We start from the raw sequence: 16,561 nt of genomic DNA on the forward strand, positions 1-16,561 counted from the left end.
AACCCATTACGCGGGTTATTCAGTGCGAATTTCATTGTTGATATTATTTCTTCATAAAAAATATTTGACAATCATTACTTGACATTCTGCTGACTATAATTTAAACATGATTAGATGTTTTTGTCAGAATGGTATCATACGGATCATTATCAATACATTGTGAACAATAGTGATGCGAAAATCATGAAAATACATTATAATGTCCAGTAATAAAACACATAATTATACTTTATTCTTCGTGACATACTTTAAAATACTATTTTTGCCTTGCAGTTGGATTTTTGGCCAGACAAATACAAGCGTAAATTTCTGTACTTTTTGTATAATGTAACATTTCCTACCGGAAACCCACAAGAATGGAAAAAATGTTTAAACCATGTGCCACTCAAAGACTGTTGATACCCGTAAGTAAAAAGAAAGATAGAAGAGAAAATCGAGCATTGATTTGCTTCATTCAATGTGAAAAGGTAAACACATATGTGTATAGTTTAGTGATTGCTTCACAATTTTCTTTTCCAAAACACAGAAGTTTTACATCAGATATATAAGACTTCTATTTAAAAAGTTCACCCACCCCCTAAAGAAGTCAAACAAATTTTAACCAATTAGAATGATGGACTAACACGTCAAAGTGCTCTTGAATTTGTCCGTTTGCATCCTGAGGCTCGTCTGTGAGATTTCCTGGCGAAGTTTGACTTTGAATCATCCTATACTCCATATCTACTATGGCGTTTGAAATAACTTCAGATTAAAATATTAGATAACGTTCTTGTTCTCGTTGAAGTTTAAATATTTAAAACCGATGATTGTTTAATTTTCTCTTGATGTATCAGAAAATAATATGAAGTGTTTTAATTTGCGGAAGCCTGTTACTCGTATTATCAGTTATTACACGTTGACTTGCATTTCACAATATTTTAGTTTGCATTTCGTTAAAGTATGACAGAGACTTGCACAATGAAGTATATCCATATGTAATTCTACGCAATATTAGATAAATAATAAAACAATGAGTAAATCGTAAAGTTTAATCGGATTACCGATGTAAAGTAACTGTTTAAAAACATGAATACTAATTATGTTTACTTATGACCGTGCCTTAGCCGATAGACAAGTTGTTTATGTTAAAAAAAAATCGTGTTTTTGGATTAATAATCGAAATCGATATACTGGGCAATAAATCTGTCATATTAATTGTCATGTCTTTATTTTTTTAAAGATTTCAAAACACATTTATATCAAATATATTAAAATTGAAAAAAGACCGATTAACCGATAAGCGTTTTTGGTATTTGTTATTCCGTCCTTCCGAGGTAAACCGGATGATAACACTAAAGTATAATGTTTATAAGTTCATGTTCTGATTTGTTTGTGATTGATCTATGTTTCACATGGTTCACTAACAGAGCAGTTTATTGGTTTTGTTTGGTTTTGATTTGTTTGGCAAATTATATTGAACGCATTATGTCACTCATCCCCTATCAAAAGACACATAACTTAGTCTCACATGATATATTTTGTGTATTGTTATTCCTAAAAAAAGTTATTGGAATCTTCTTCTTCTTCTTCTTCTTTCGTAAATCCCTTCAATATTGGAGCACTTGGAAATAAATCAAACATATATATATATATTGTTTAAATCACTAAAATATAGTCGAATATTCCTCTATCAGGAGAATAGTAGTGCAAAAAGAGGGACGAAAGATACCAAAGGGACAGTCAAACTCATAAATCTAAAACAAACTGACAACGCCATGGCTAAAAATGAAAAAGACAAACAGAAAAACAATAGTACATATGACACATCATTGAAAACTAAAGAATAAACAACACGAACCCCACCAAAAACTAGGGGTGATCTCATGTGCTCCAGAAGGGTAAGCAGATTCTGCTCTACATGTGGCATCCGTCGTGTTGCAAAGTTGAAAGTTCTAAGTATATACCCAATCAATAACTTATTTAAATGTACACTGAGTATAGTTAAAATCTAAAATCATATTGCCTGTAATATCATAGAATTTAACTTACCTTATATATTACCAGCCCAGTAGTCAACAATTCGGTGTTGAAATGAATATCAATTATATGGTAATTTTTATCAATTTCCTGTTACAAAACTTTGAATTTTTCGAAAAACTAAGGATTTTCTTATCCCAGCAATAAATTACCTTAGCTGTATTTGGCACAACTTTATGGAATTTTCGATACTCAATGCTTTTCAACTTTGTACTTGTTTGGCTTTATAACTATTTTGATCAGAGCGTCACTGATGAGTCTTATGTCTTATGGCGTATTAAATTATAATCCTTGTACCTTTGATAACTAATTATATCACACAGGGATCGTCAGACTCACAATAGACTATAAGCATTAAGCCTTATAACATGCACAGCATAGCAATATTTTCTAGAGATTACTTCAACTGTTCGAATAAATTCCTTGTCATTTGGCAATAAGTGTTGCTGAACGAGGCACTGACAGTCGATTATTAGTTATATTATTTGTCTATTGATAAACTGACTTTTCCATTTTTCCTGACCAATTTTAGATATAATAAGGTTCTTCAGTATTTGAAATTGTGATTTTCTTATATCATTATATGCCGAACATCTAATGAGTATATGGAGAAGAGTCTCATCTTCCAAGAATCACAAGTTTTCATTTGTCAATATATCAGATATCAAATGTTAACGTATAACCAAATGAAGTAAATTGTGTGTTTGTTTAATGAGTTAGTCAGGTATGTCATATGGATCATATTCTTAATTTAACACACATTGTGCCAGCTCTAACATAACATAAGTAGAACAAACATTTTACAGAAACATTCATGAAGCTAAGAATCGAATTATATAGCACAGTTGAGGTTTTTTTTTAATATGAAGAAATATTGGCTGCATCCTAAACAAACTTATCATCCCACTATTTCAGACGTTGTTACAAGATGTGGATAGTTTATTGTATGTTGATACAGATACGTTATTTCTACGACCTGTTGACGCTATTTGGCGATTTCTTGATAAATTTAGCAGTGCACAATTAGCTGCTTTGGTACTTGAACATGAAGGTGCCGGTAACTATAGATTTGCTAGACATCCTTATTATGGTGAATCAGGTAAGATAGCAAAACTACAAGATACATTTAGTTCTAGGAGGTTTTAGCCACAAAGAATGTTAAGAAACTTTAAGCAAACTGAAAAAAACAATATAATAACATGAACAATATGTAATATTATACACACAGTTAGTTGATAAGAGTTCAAAACTTACAACATATATATAAATCAGAAGATGTGGTATGAGTGCCAATGAGACAAATCTTGAGCCAAGACATATTTTTAAAGTAAACTATCATAGATCAAAGTACAGTGTTCAACACAGAGGCTTGGCTCACAGGGATCTGCAAGCTGAAAGGGCCTAACAAATTGCAAATGTAAAACCAACGGTATAATCAAGAGAAAAAAAACGAGAAACGAGAAACACTTATAAATCACATCAACAAATGAAAACCACTGTACATTAGATTCTTGACATGGGACAGGCGCATACAAATGCAACAGGTTTAAACGTTTCATTAGTCATCAACATTCATCTTTACCTGAAACAATTAAAAAAAATATCAATTGAAAGACATATTTACACAAACAAAAAAGCAAACACTGAACGAATACAATGATCTATGACACATATAGAAAAAGTACTTTAGAATAATGCAAAACAAAGAAATACACAAATCGTAATAGAACAATAACACACGACGGGATTTATAAGTAGAGACTCACGTCATATATACCAATGAAACACAAAAACGCATACAGACAAACATGCAAAAATGAAAGACAACAAAAACATTATCACAAAACAATAACACAATGACGTGATGTATTAGAACAGAGTCAAATGGATATCACCAAAACAAACTAAACAGTAATAGTAATGTTCATAAAGAAATAAAAGAATGCAATAGATTATAAACATCATGAGCACCCAAAATATATGCCTCAAGACAATTTGAATGATTGTGATTTGTCCTGATTTGCACGTTTTGACTGAATGTGAGTCGATTATCACATGTATCGGGTAATATAGTAATTGTGGAACGCTATGGACCTAAACCGGTCAGTTTACTGAAGTTTTAAGTGCAGGCAGTTCCTTCAGTTTCTGTTAGTTTCATTAGTATATGTATGTCTTTTTTAATTAATAATAGAGGTTGATCATTTGTATAATTTCTGACGACTTAATATATACAGTTGTTAACTACGAGGATGCTTTGCTATCAGTCAATCTGTTAAGACAGAAAATGTCCATGGTCTTTTTTGTGGCTATGTTTTACATTTTTTTTAACCTTGAGTTGATGATTTTATGAATTAGCAGTGTCAAAATAGAGTATTATTTGAACCTTTTACTAAGATCTGTGTCCGTCATTGACTGGGAGTCGCAGGGACTGACTTTAATACTTCAGTTGTCTAGGAAATATTGAGGATAAAAATTGTGTGTGACATCATAACAAAGGTGCCACATGTAACATGTATGCCTAATATTGTTGCATAATAACATTTTGTTTTAGAAAACTTACCCAAACAGATATTATTAACATAGTTCATTATGATCACTTATAAGAAAATGTGTACAGGTAAGGTGTCGGCTTAAATACTAAACAGAGATAATGCTAGTTCATGACAGACAATACATTATAACATAAATTTACCATAGACCTGATACTGTACGGAATGACATTTTTCCAAAATTTTCATTTTCCTTTTATTTTGGTAGGTCTCAATTCAGGAGTGCTGCTTATGAATCTTACTAGAATAAGGAGATCTACATGGTTGGACTCCATGGTGAGGTATTATGTCCAGTACAAACCACATATAAGATACGGTGACCAGGATCTAATTAATATATATTTTTATTATTATACAGGTGAGCACAATGCATGTCCACACAACAATTATGTCTGTTATAAATGCCATCTTATACTGATAGTGTCTTATATTTAAAGCACATTAAAAGTTTTGTATAATTGAGAGTATTGTATAATTGAGAAGTTAAATCATATTGATTGGTTTAAAATAGTTTTAACCAAAAACATTAAATACGGGAAGACAAATACCTTCTAGAATCAATTCACGTCATGTGTATGGAATGTGTATACATGTTTAGCTATATCCGTATGTACAATATTTTCCAACTTCAACTTTCAACTGAGAACTTGCTTTTCATTTGACGTTTGTCTATCGTTATCTTTAAGTTATTGGTAAAGTTTCCCAAACGCCATAAATGATGAAAATCAATTTGACGTAATTGATTTTCAGTGTCGATATCGATATGGTTAGTTTTAAAGTATAATATTTTTATCATCCAATGTTTTAAATGATTTTAACCTAATGATAAGTACTTTTCAGTAGGGGTTTTTTAAGATTTTTTTAAAACTTTTTTGACTGTTTTTAATCAACTTTCTAAAATCGATAAAATGTTTTACTGATTCCTTTGTATGTATCTCCGAACTAACAGAAAAAAATTAAATGTGCATCTTTTACAGTAGTCATGGTAATATCAATGCTTGCACATGATTTAATCATTCGAACGATTAAGAATACGTACAGTTAGTACTCTTTTTTTTTATATATATCATGTATATGGCACAAGATAATGTGCTGAAAACTTGATCATCGGAGTACTTATTTTCAGCATGTATTATAAACATGCGGATTTGTTCATGATCAACAACAAAAAACAATCATTGAGCCGATATATGAATTGAATAAAGTTGCTAAAAAGTTAGTATTTTATGTAAGTTTTTTTTTATTAAGTTGAAATATTGTCATATGCAATACAACATTTCGAGCTACATTACTCTTATTTACTGTCAAAATTGATAAATTCATATATTTATTACTTAAAACATTGATGATTTATCATGTTGAATTCAAACTAATATCATCGAGATTACTGCATGCCAGATCGTACCCAGCAGGACATTAAGATAATATATGTCTAAGTTTTTCTAATTACTATATATCAGCTTTGTACATTTCTTTTTACAGATGAGGTATATGTTTATCCGTGCGAGTGGAATTACCGTACAGATCATTGTGAAGATAAAAGTATATGTAAAGGTATAGAAAAAAAATGGTGTGTCCGTTTTACATGGTTCTAGGCGTGTCATGCAAAACGAAGATGAACCAACATTCAAAGCAGTTTACACAGCATTTAAAGAGGTAATATATTGTTTCATATCAATTTCATTCTCCTACAATTAGTTTTAGTCAAGCAAAAAAAGCATTATATATGTTAAAATTGTGAATCGATTCTTAAAATTTTAATACAATTGGACAACACTATGACTGAAGCAAACAACTGATTAAAACAAACACCAAAGAAAACAAATCACAAAAAGCTAGAGAATGCTGAAATACCAAACTCCTAACTGGAGGGATTGTGCTTGATATGAAGACATAATCTTTCAATTAGTATAATTGAGGTCTGGTGCTGGCATGTTAGTAACTGCTAGTAGACCTTTGTTAATTTATGTATTATTGCCATTGTGTTTAGTATCTTTCCAAGCATGTCCTGCTAAGTTTTGTCTTTCTTACATTTAATCATGATAATTGCCTTTACGTTTAGAGTAATGAAACATTTTTTGCAATATAATAAAATAACAAATATGGGATAAATACGACCAGGGCCCAGTTGTTCAAAAGTGTCGTTAAGCTAACGCAGTCGTTAAAGTGTCGTTAGAGTGTCGTTAAATTTTACAAATTTGTTTACTGTTGTTCAAAAAAATTTAACGACAAAAATAATGATAACGAGTCGTTAACTTTAACAACTTCTGGGAGGTCGATTAAATAATTAAGTTATTGTTAAATATGGTCGCCTTCATGCAAGTACCAGCTCCACCTCACAGAAAAGAAAGGCATTTTCGCCAAATGAGGAGTTACGAGAACGGTATTGATTTGGTAGAGAGGGACTTACTTTCATTTCCAACCTAGTCAGCACTGATATTACAAGAAAAACAAAGAAAAACCATGCGCTCACTGTTCCGCAGATGGTCATGGTAACCCTCAGGTTTTTAGCTACAGGCAGTTTTTTTGCAAGTAGTTGGAGACACAATAGGTAATTTCATTAATATATTTATCATATATCATTTTAAATTAAGAAAACATTAGTAAAATGGTGTTAATCAACTGCTATATTGATTTTTGACTGATGTTTGAATGATAATTTCAATTTGTTGATTTTAGAATAATATGTAAACAAATGCCGTTAAACACATATTTTATTTTTGTACTTAAACGATCTCCAAAATTGTATGTTTTTGGTCTGTTTACAGGTTTGCACAAGGGAACTGTTTCACGTACATGTAATGTGTCTGATGTATTGAATTAATTATGTGACAAACGGGATGAGTTCATCAAGTGGCCTAGGAATGTGGACTAGTGGTTTCCCGAATGTGCTAGGGGCAATAGATGGAACACACGTCCGTATCCAGGCTCCATCAGAAGATGACGAATCATTTGTTAACAGGAAAGGGGTACACTCTGTAAATGTGCAGGCCGTATGTGATGCCAGAGGTAACAAATGTCTCATCTAATATGACATTGACCTTCGCAAAATAATAAACTGGTTTCAACTTTTCAGTATGACTGGGACCCCTATAGTCTGTTTCTCACATAAGAAAATTTTATTTCACTTTCACTTTCATTCAAGTGTAAACCTTCATCTAGGACAAGATTCGGATTGTATATGGTTAACCTACTAAAGATAACTTAAAGTATTGGTAAGTCTAAAATTAAAAGAAGATATTAGTCATTTTTTTTTAATGAGAAAGAAGATTTTGTTCAGGGCCAGCTATTTCCAAAAGGGGTTCCCAACATAAGATAAAGCCCAAAAGGGGAGCTCCAACCATATGTCCCCATTCAAATGCACTGATAATCTTAAAAAGGGAGGTTTCCCCACTCTGTATCCACCACTGCTGTTTCAGATACATTACTTAAATTCCCCCCTTTGAATCCAAAAGAAAGAAAGATTAGCCTAGGGTACCCTAGATACTGTACAATTTATAATATGATGTTGCTCTGATGTGGATCAGCACATTTATGCACTTTACAACATGCATTACAACTATTGAAATCATGTTTCCCAGTTTGAAACAATATATTTGAGCCATTATTTGTGAGTCTATCCATATAAAAAAGAAGATGACAATATAGACAATTCTCAACAAGAGACCAAATGACACAGAAATTAAAACTTATAGGTCACCATACTGCCTTCAACAATGAACAAAGCTCCTACAGCCTATCAAATATAAAAGGCCAAGGAATTACAAGATAAAATAATTCAAACTAGAAAACTAATGACCTTATTTATGCATTGTACAATAAATCTGTTCATGCTATTAAAACATTTCTTTCTTCTAAAGATTATATATAATCTTTTATATTTTGCAGGTAAATTCACAAACATAAATTCAAACTGGCCAGGTAGCAGTCATGATTCCCACATATTCAGGACTTCACAGATATGTATTTTATTACAATGTTCATGGTGTTTGTCATCTTGTATTATTCATGTTCCCTTACAAGCACTCAGATCAATAATTCTATATATATGTGAAGAAGCAATTAATTACTTTTAAGGGGTGGCTATGTTTAAAAATATTCATGTACAAAAACTGAAAAAGGAATATAGAAAAATAGTCTTGCTCAATATGATTGTAGGTTTTCTAGTGTAACTCCTTTGTACATGTTGTATATAAAGCTGAATATATCAATTTAATTATATAAATGGTAGTTTTAACAAAATATTTGTTGTAAAAAGAAATATAAACCTTTATTTATAGGTACCTACATGGAAGAAAATGGTGGATGGGCAAATGGTGTATTGATTGGGGATAGTTGTTATACTTGTCGACCATTTCTAATGACCCCATACCAGGATCATGTACTAGATCATAAAAAAAAGTACAATAAATGCCACTGTTCAACCAGAAGTGTGATAGAGAGAACATTTGGGAGGCTGAAGAGACGGTTCCATATATTACACTCAGAGGTGAAGTATAATAGGAAATATTAATATAAATGATCAGTGATAAAAAAAAACTTTTCAGGGGTGAGGTGGGGGTGGGGCTAATTGGATATATTTGGGACAATTAATGTTGGTGTATTCAGTAGAAGCAAACTTTTTTTTTCAATGTGACTAATTTGCTCATTGTTGAAGGCCGTCATTTTGAACTCTTGTGGAGAGTTGTCTCATTGGCAATCATACCACATCTTCTTTTTTATATTTGCATTCATATGTTTTACCACAAGGTTAAATACCCCAAAATAAAGGTACATAGGGTTGGTTTTGGGGTGTTTTGGTTGTTTTAGGGTTTGTTTTGGGGGTGTTTTGGTAAACCATATAAAATCCTAATCCGTACGGTGACCTATAGTTGTTAATGTCTGTGTCATTTTGGTCTTTTGTCGATAGTTGTCTCATTGGCAATCATACCACATCTTCTATTTTATATTTGATCCAAACTGTTAATGACTTAGGGGACAAATAGAGGTCAAAACTACATGTAGCATTTTTCTAGTTTTCCAGACAGTTACTTGTTTAGTATTGTATGAATCTCTCTGAAATTGTACCACAAGGTTCCATATCACAAATGGTGCTACTAACACAACACTTGGACATCGTAAATTTGAAAAAAAATTAACTTATATATTAAAGTACAACATCTTTTGAAATGCTTACCACAATGTAATGCAAGGAAAACCGCTATAGAGACATTTTATGTAGTATTATTTATAGCTTACTATAGGCTCCAATGTTGAATGTCATACTGTAAACTTTTATATTTCATTACTTTAACAACAACAAATAGTCTCATTGCCACTCATACCTGTGATCTCATAGCTTTCTATTGTTATACATTGTATATACCTAGATGCAATGCCAGCTTTTGAAATATTATAAAATACTACTTTAGCAAACTGCTGATAAGAAGACAATAATTAAGTATAACAAATTAAGTTATGATTTTTTTTATATTTCAGATAAGAATGAGACCGGACAAGGCATGCAAAATAATAATTGCTTGTGCTATTCTCCATAATATATGCATTTTGTTGAATGAACCAGACATTGAAGATGATGGAGTAATTGTAGGCAATGGTGGTGATTTTGGGGAACATTTCAATGGTCATCAAGATGGAAGAGCTGTTAGAGATCATATTTCCACAACAGTTTTTGATCATTGAAAAAAAAAATCATAACTACATCTTTTAATACTTTTTTTTATCAATAACAATGGAATGAGAGAATAACAATCATCACCACAGAAAAATAAATAAATACAAATTAATTTTGACTGAGCTTCTGTATTTAGGATAGCATCTAAAATTATGTTTTCACTGTCAATAGGTTTCTTCTGGATCATCATGTTGTTAAATTGCATTTGTCCTTGAAAAAGTTCCATCTGTATTTCATTTCTTTTCAGGTCTCTTTCTAAAACGAGATACTGCAGCTCATAAACATTATCTGCAGACCCATTTGCCTTCTTCTTCTGCATACTTTCACTGAAATATAGAAATTTTACTATTTGGTATTTTTATTTTACAATCAAACTTGATATTTAGTAGATGTGGTAATATTATATCATTGCCAATGAGACAATTATTCAAAGAGCCAAAATGAAACAGATTTTATTATAATAATATCACTATTCCCAACCTTTAACAATGAGGAAACCCAATACTGTTTAGCTGTTATAAAATAACTGACATGACAAGACAAATGTGGAACAATTAATAAAAAATGAAAAATGACACATAAGCTAAAAACAAAAATTAGACAGACAGCAACCAAAGTCATATACTGTTTTTCAGTCTCCTTAATTGGGACAGGGACTAACAAAATCTGACAATAGAAAATGTGCTTGTCAAAACTCATATTTTCTTTCCTAATTATGGTCACTCAGTGGCGGTTCTAGTACTTATTGGGGGGGGGACTATTTGACCTAATGGGAGCCCACTCCAGTCATGCTTCAGTGATTCCCTACAAAAAAAATATCTGAAAACAAACTTGGAATATGTAGGAAAAAGTTATTCTCATCAGACTCGCTAAACAACTTATGTAAATACATCATAGACAGTGCTGTATTTTATCATATGAAACACATACCTGGGTGTTGGTGGTTGCTGAGTGCAAGACTGTATTTGTGCAGGTACAGGTACAGGTAGGCAGGTATGAACAGTAGCACTAGGAAGTGCTAACTCTTCATTTCTCTGGTGAACCTGCTCCAGTCTCCTTATCCAGATACTCTCCACAGAAGATGGTAAATCTAAAAGTTGACAATTATTTTACATAAAGATTTTGCTCAATTCAGTGTATACTATCATATGTGTTTAGTATGTATTTGGTTAATTCATATTTGCATTTTAATGTGCTGTTTGTAATACACAGAGGTATATATAGATGGATCCCTGTATGGAGCCTTATGTTTGGTTCATTCAAATACTATTTACATGCCCATTTCTAACACTTCCTTCACAAAGCCAAATTTTCAAAATTCTGAATAGGCCTCTTCAAAAATAATATTGTACAAGATTCCAAATAAATGGACAAACAAATAAATTGAACAACATAGATTGGGGAAGGTTATTGTAAAAATGCTGTTAAATAAAAATAAAATACTGATTTTTTTTATTAAGAGTTTTTATACACAACATTATATACTATTATCAACTTATTTCTATCAAAATTTATGCTTTATCATTGCAACTTTATATAAAATGCAGAATAAAAAAGTACTAAACCATTAATGTAATTATCTAAGTAATAAATACCATCAAAAGTCTGGCAGGTTGGAAAAGCATTCAGAGCTGGAACTGGTGAGATGGGTTCAGCTGTAAACACTTGGTCAGATGTTATGCTGTCTGAAATGTAAAAAGACTTGTTTTATTTAAAGAACTGAATTGATAGTGTATACTCTTCATAATAGAACCAATTATACAATTATTACAATTGTTTCTTTCTTTCCAAATTTTCATATCAATATATAAAACATTTATTTGACAGTAGAGTTTACAGATCTGGGATACTTGTAAAATAACATAGTGACTGAATTTTTCTAAACAATCCTTGCTTTCTGTAAACCTTCAGTATGAACTGATAACATAATTTGGCCTGATTGCTGTACAACTTAAAAAAACATGTATATGGAAATGTTTTTAAGATACTATTTAAAGGCTTCCAGATATATTAAATCAGTTGACAAATTAAATGCACTACATAAATTTGAAGAAACTTGAATTTCATGCATAATAATAAGGTCTCATAGGCATTCAGACCAAATCTACGAAACACAATTTCGTAAGTTATGTATAGTCATATGTATAAATTATGTAATTTATATACACACCTTGTTAGTGTCTGCTGTTACAGGTGTCTAAATGAGAAATCCCTGAAAAAAAATCATAACTTTTAAGATGATAAGGCACAAAGAAAGATAACTCAATTATGTTTTTATACTGCATGCTATTTTGAAAAGTACTATATACATGTCACAATATCCATGGAAAATTTATCATTGCAAGTGCCTTGAAGATGGTATTAACAAATTAATATTAATTTTATAATTATTACATCTAGAAGTAAATTTATGTTGTATGGAAGATTAACCACACTTTATTTTTTTATTTTTTTTCAATGGGTCAAATGATGACATAAGGGGCATAGCAAAATTGACCGACATAATAAAGCCATGGATAGCAAACTTCATCATTTATTAAATACCATCTAATCCATCTATAACCACAATTTGAATTTGTAGATGGTGGTTCCTTCAACAATATCACATAAAGGAATTATATAAATAAAAGGTAACATGAAGGTCATACTAAGTAATCGCAAAACACATAAATCTATTTTTAGAACATTGGCGACGTCTGCAGGGAATTTCTTTAAAAGGGATATCCTTCTGTCATAGCAGACGACTGCTTTGGTTTGGGGTTTTTTCTTTGTAACTTTAAGAAAGAAAACAATAAAACAGACAAATTTAGGCGAAACAAAGGAATGAAAATTACGTAATATTACTATTTCTCAAATACCAACCTACAGAGGTCTCCATGCCACCGTCTATTCATGGTATTGATGATGTTTTCCTCTGCCATACATATTGGTTTTTCTCCTTTCTCTTGTATGTAAACTTTTCCTTGGCATCTCGGGTTCGATTCCTGAATTTGGTCTTAAGGTGTAATACCACCATTGATTTTCCCCTATTAGTCTTTGTTAAATTTGCACTTTTCAAAAAAATGTGCAGAATTTATCTTTGTTTCAAATAAAGAAATACTTGGCATGAGTAAAGATTTATCCTGTCCAGTTCTATAGAAAAAAATACACATAACATTTCATTGCATATAAGAAAATAACCATCATTGGAAGTTAACCAATCAAATTTCGCCCCTTATTCTATCTGTGTACAAGGTTTAGTCACCATGTAACATCAAGATTACAAAATTTTCTATAGAAATCACAAATAAAAAATAATGGTGTTTTGAAATACCCAAGACATATGTTTATGACACAGAAATAGTTTTACTGCAATAAAATGTAGGATTAATTACCTACAACGGTCAAATTCAAGGGAATATTTTTTTAGACCTACTTTCGTATGCAACCGGATGTGACGTACCATGATTGGGGGTATTACACCTAAAGAAGACCTTTTTGTTTAATAAACTGAATGTGATTTTTTTCCTTTGTAATACTGGTTATTTCAAGCATTTCTATTAAGTTTTGTCATAATCAGTTCAATAGTTTGAGAAAAATCTAGTATATTGAAAGACGACATCTACAGCGATTCGAGCAAAATTTCTTCGACAAATCCAAACCAAGCCGCATCAAGATAGAATAGAGTTTGGACCAATAAATGATCAAATATCTATCTTATCTGCCTACAAACAGTTGAAAATGATACACAAGAAGATTTTAGGAAGATAAAATACCACTAATAAACCTCTTTGTATTCTTTATAAGGTCTCTTTGGGTCAATTTATACCTCTCATTTTCTCAAAATTTCAACTTTTCAGGCCAATAAATAAAAATATTGGGGTAACTTTCACTCATTAATGGTAGAAATGTTATGAGAAATGAGTAATTGAAGCATTTTAGCAGAATGAACAATCCATATAAAAGTTTACTGTCTCCATGGAGGTTTCAATAAGTCCTTACGTCAAAATTAAATTTACCCCGCGTTCCAAAGAGGGACATAAAAGGCTTCTCTTTTAGTGAATAACTTGTCGTTACAATATTAAAAATAATTTCATCTACTTATAACTATATATTTATTTAAGTATTACCTAGGAAAATGTTATACCATAGCAAAATATAAGAAATAAGGAGAAAAAGCCCACCCCCTCCAAAAAAATAAATATATGCACTTAGTATGGCTTGTTCTGTCAACTGAATATTCATGGTACAGTCCTATTTCAAGACAATTTTCTCATAAAATGTGTTTTGGAGACTCAATCCACTCAGAATATTTAATTTTTTGTATTATTTCACTTAAATAGCAAGAAATGTTAACACATGAGATTACTCACAAGGCCATACGTACATGTACAGCTTCCGATATTAGGTGTAATACCACCATTGATTTTCCCCTATTAGTCTTTGTTAAATTTGCACTTTTCAAAAAAATGTGCAGAATTTATCTTTGTTTCAAATAAAAAAATACTTGGCATGAGTAAAGATTTATCCTGTCCAGTTCTATAGAAAAAAATTCACATAACATTTCATTGCATATAAGAAAATAACCATCATTGGAAGTTAACCAATCAAATCTCGCCCCTTATTCTATCTGTGTACAAGGTTTAGTCACCATGTAACCTCAAGATTACAAAATTTTCTATAGAAATCACAAATAAAAAATAATGGTGTTTTGAAATACCCAAGACATATGTTTATGACACAGAAATAGTTTTACTGCAATAAAATGTAGGATTAATTACCTACAACGGTCAAATTCAAGGGAATATTTTTTTAGACCTACTTTCGTGTGCAACCGGATGTGACGTACCATGATTTGGTGGTATTACACCTTAACAATTGAAAGCTTCCTGTAACTAACCACAGAGCATTCACCTCGTCTGTTATATTGGGCCACAACTTGTTTTTTGCATCTGCAGTTATGTCAGGGCCAAACTTTCCTCTCAATAACCCTAGCTCCTCCACCACTCTTCTACTGATCAAATTTACTTCCATACTTGTGAAGTTTGTCCCTCTAATTCATGGTAGTTTCTTGTTGGGGGATTGTTGTTTAGCCATTGTTAAACAGGAAGTGGAGGAATGTTTAGGAATTATGGGAAAATGTTAAATTAATCAGTTGTTAAATTTTTTAACAAGTTGTTTGTTAACGCAGTCGTTAGATATTTTTGAACAACATAATTTTACACAGAAATTAACTAACAACAATGCTAAAATTTAACGAGTTGTTAGGCTTAACGACACTTTTGAACAACTGGGCTCAGAAATAAGAAAACTGATTGACGCAAATCTGAACAAAAAAGACAAAAGAGTGTATTGAACTGACCCGCGAGGTACTTTTAATCCTAAAAGTGTATCACCATATTTCATATCTGTCATTTGCATTATTTTAAATATATATCACTAACGTAATACGTTGCATGTACATTTAATCATATACGTGACACAAATTACCTTACATGTCTCATGGAACGTTACCGATCAAATAGTGTATAAAGGTTACATCACATTTTCGTTGTTACTTAACACGTTAATGGAATGATTAATGTTCTTGCTAAACTTTTTAAAAGATGACAATTGATTCGGCTTGTCATTTATTCCGAAATTACAGTCATTTGAAATTGTTGTCTTGCAAATCTTTTTATCTCTTTATCCATTTGATAATAGTTCATCAACTAAATATTATATTTTGCAGCATAACATGTCATTAAGCAAAGAGAGAGATTTACTGGACAATTTGAAGAAACTTTTATCAAAAACCTCAAACTCACCTTGTGGACAGATTGGACAGCTGGCATATACAAAATACATAGAAGAGTTTGTGTTCAAAAGGAAAAACAGTTAAACCTATATGTCTATATTTCATTCATTATAAAATTTCTTTTTTTATAAAATTTAAGAACTAATTTATTAAAGTTTGTTACTCATTCACCCTCTTTAATCTTATTTCGTCCATCCCAACCTGTAATCATGTGATTGAGTGTTAGATTTGCTACAATAAAAATGCTTACTTGAAACGAATACAATATGAATAAAGTAGTGTAAATTCATACCTCTAAATGCATATAGAATATTACAGGACAACATTTGTATCACACGCTGTATCACCACGAGAAATCAATATCAGCCCCGAGGGCCGAATTTCTTGATGACTGATATCACATGTATCAGTCGAGTTTTGATACAGCATGCGATACGGATTTTGCCATGCATTGACCTGTTAATCATATATCCATGATAGGTAGGACCAATTAGGATGATGACACTCCTCTTTGCGTTGACCCACCTTCGATTGTAATGATAAAAA

At 31.4% G+C, this 16,561-nt stretch overlaps 1 protein-coding gene across 2 annotated transcripts; it reads left to right on the forward strand.

Annotated features, from left to right (window-relative positions):
• The first annotated feature begins 210 nt into the window (after positions 1–210).
• On the forward strand, positions 211–16,169 carry LOC143081907 (glucoside xylosyltransferase 2-like). Of its 2 annotated transcripts, XR_012980147.1 has the most exons (5): positions 211–404; positions 2,932–3,115; positions 4,774–4,923; positions 6,048–6,221; positions 15,950–16,169. XR_012980147.1 is itself a non-coding variant. In XM_076257556.1 (4 exons), the coding sequence occupies exons 1-4, from the start codon at positions 357–359 to the stop codon at positions 6,158–6,160; spliced, it is 495 nt and encodes a 164-aa protein (XP_076113671.1). In that variant the 5' UTR covers positions 211–356; the 3' UTR covers positions 6,161–6,290. The 2 variants fall into 2 exon arrangements, 1 of the variants encoding a protein (XP_076113671.1); XM_076257556.1 differs by lacking the exon at positions 15,950–16,169 and having other exon boundaries at positions 6,048–6,290.
• The last annotated feature ends 392 nt before the right edge of the window (positions 16,170–16,561 follow it).

This window comes from Mytilus galloprovincialis, chromosome 7, assembly GCF_965363235.1.
Source record: "Mytilus galloprovincialis chromosome 7, xbMytGall1.hap1.1, whole genome shotgun sequence".
NCBI lineage: Eukaryota > Metazoa > Mollusca > Bivalvia > Mytilida > Mytilidae > Mytilus > Mytilus galloprovincialis.

What these genes read in the sequence shown, in the direction of transcription:
- LOC143081907 (XM_076257556.1), top strand. Translation starts at nt 357, where the DNA reads ATGGAAAAAATGTTTAAACCATGTGCCACTCAAAGACTGTTGATACCC. An exon ending in CTCAAAGACTGTTGATACCC is followed by an intron (nt 405 to 2,931) that starts GTAAGTAAAAAG and finishes CCACTATTTCAG; the next exon opens with ACGTTGTTACAAGATGTGGA. An exon ending in ATATTTTTATTATTATACAG is followed by an intron (nt 4,924 to 6,047) that starts GTGAGCACAATG and finishes TTCTTTTTACAG; the next exon opens with ATGAGGTATATGTTTATCCG.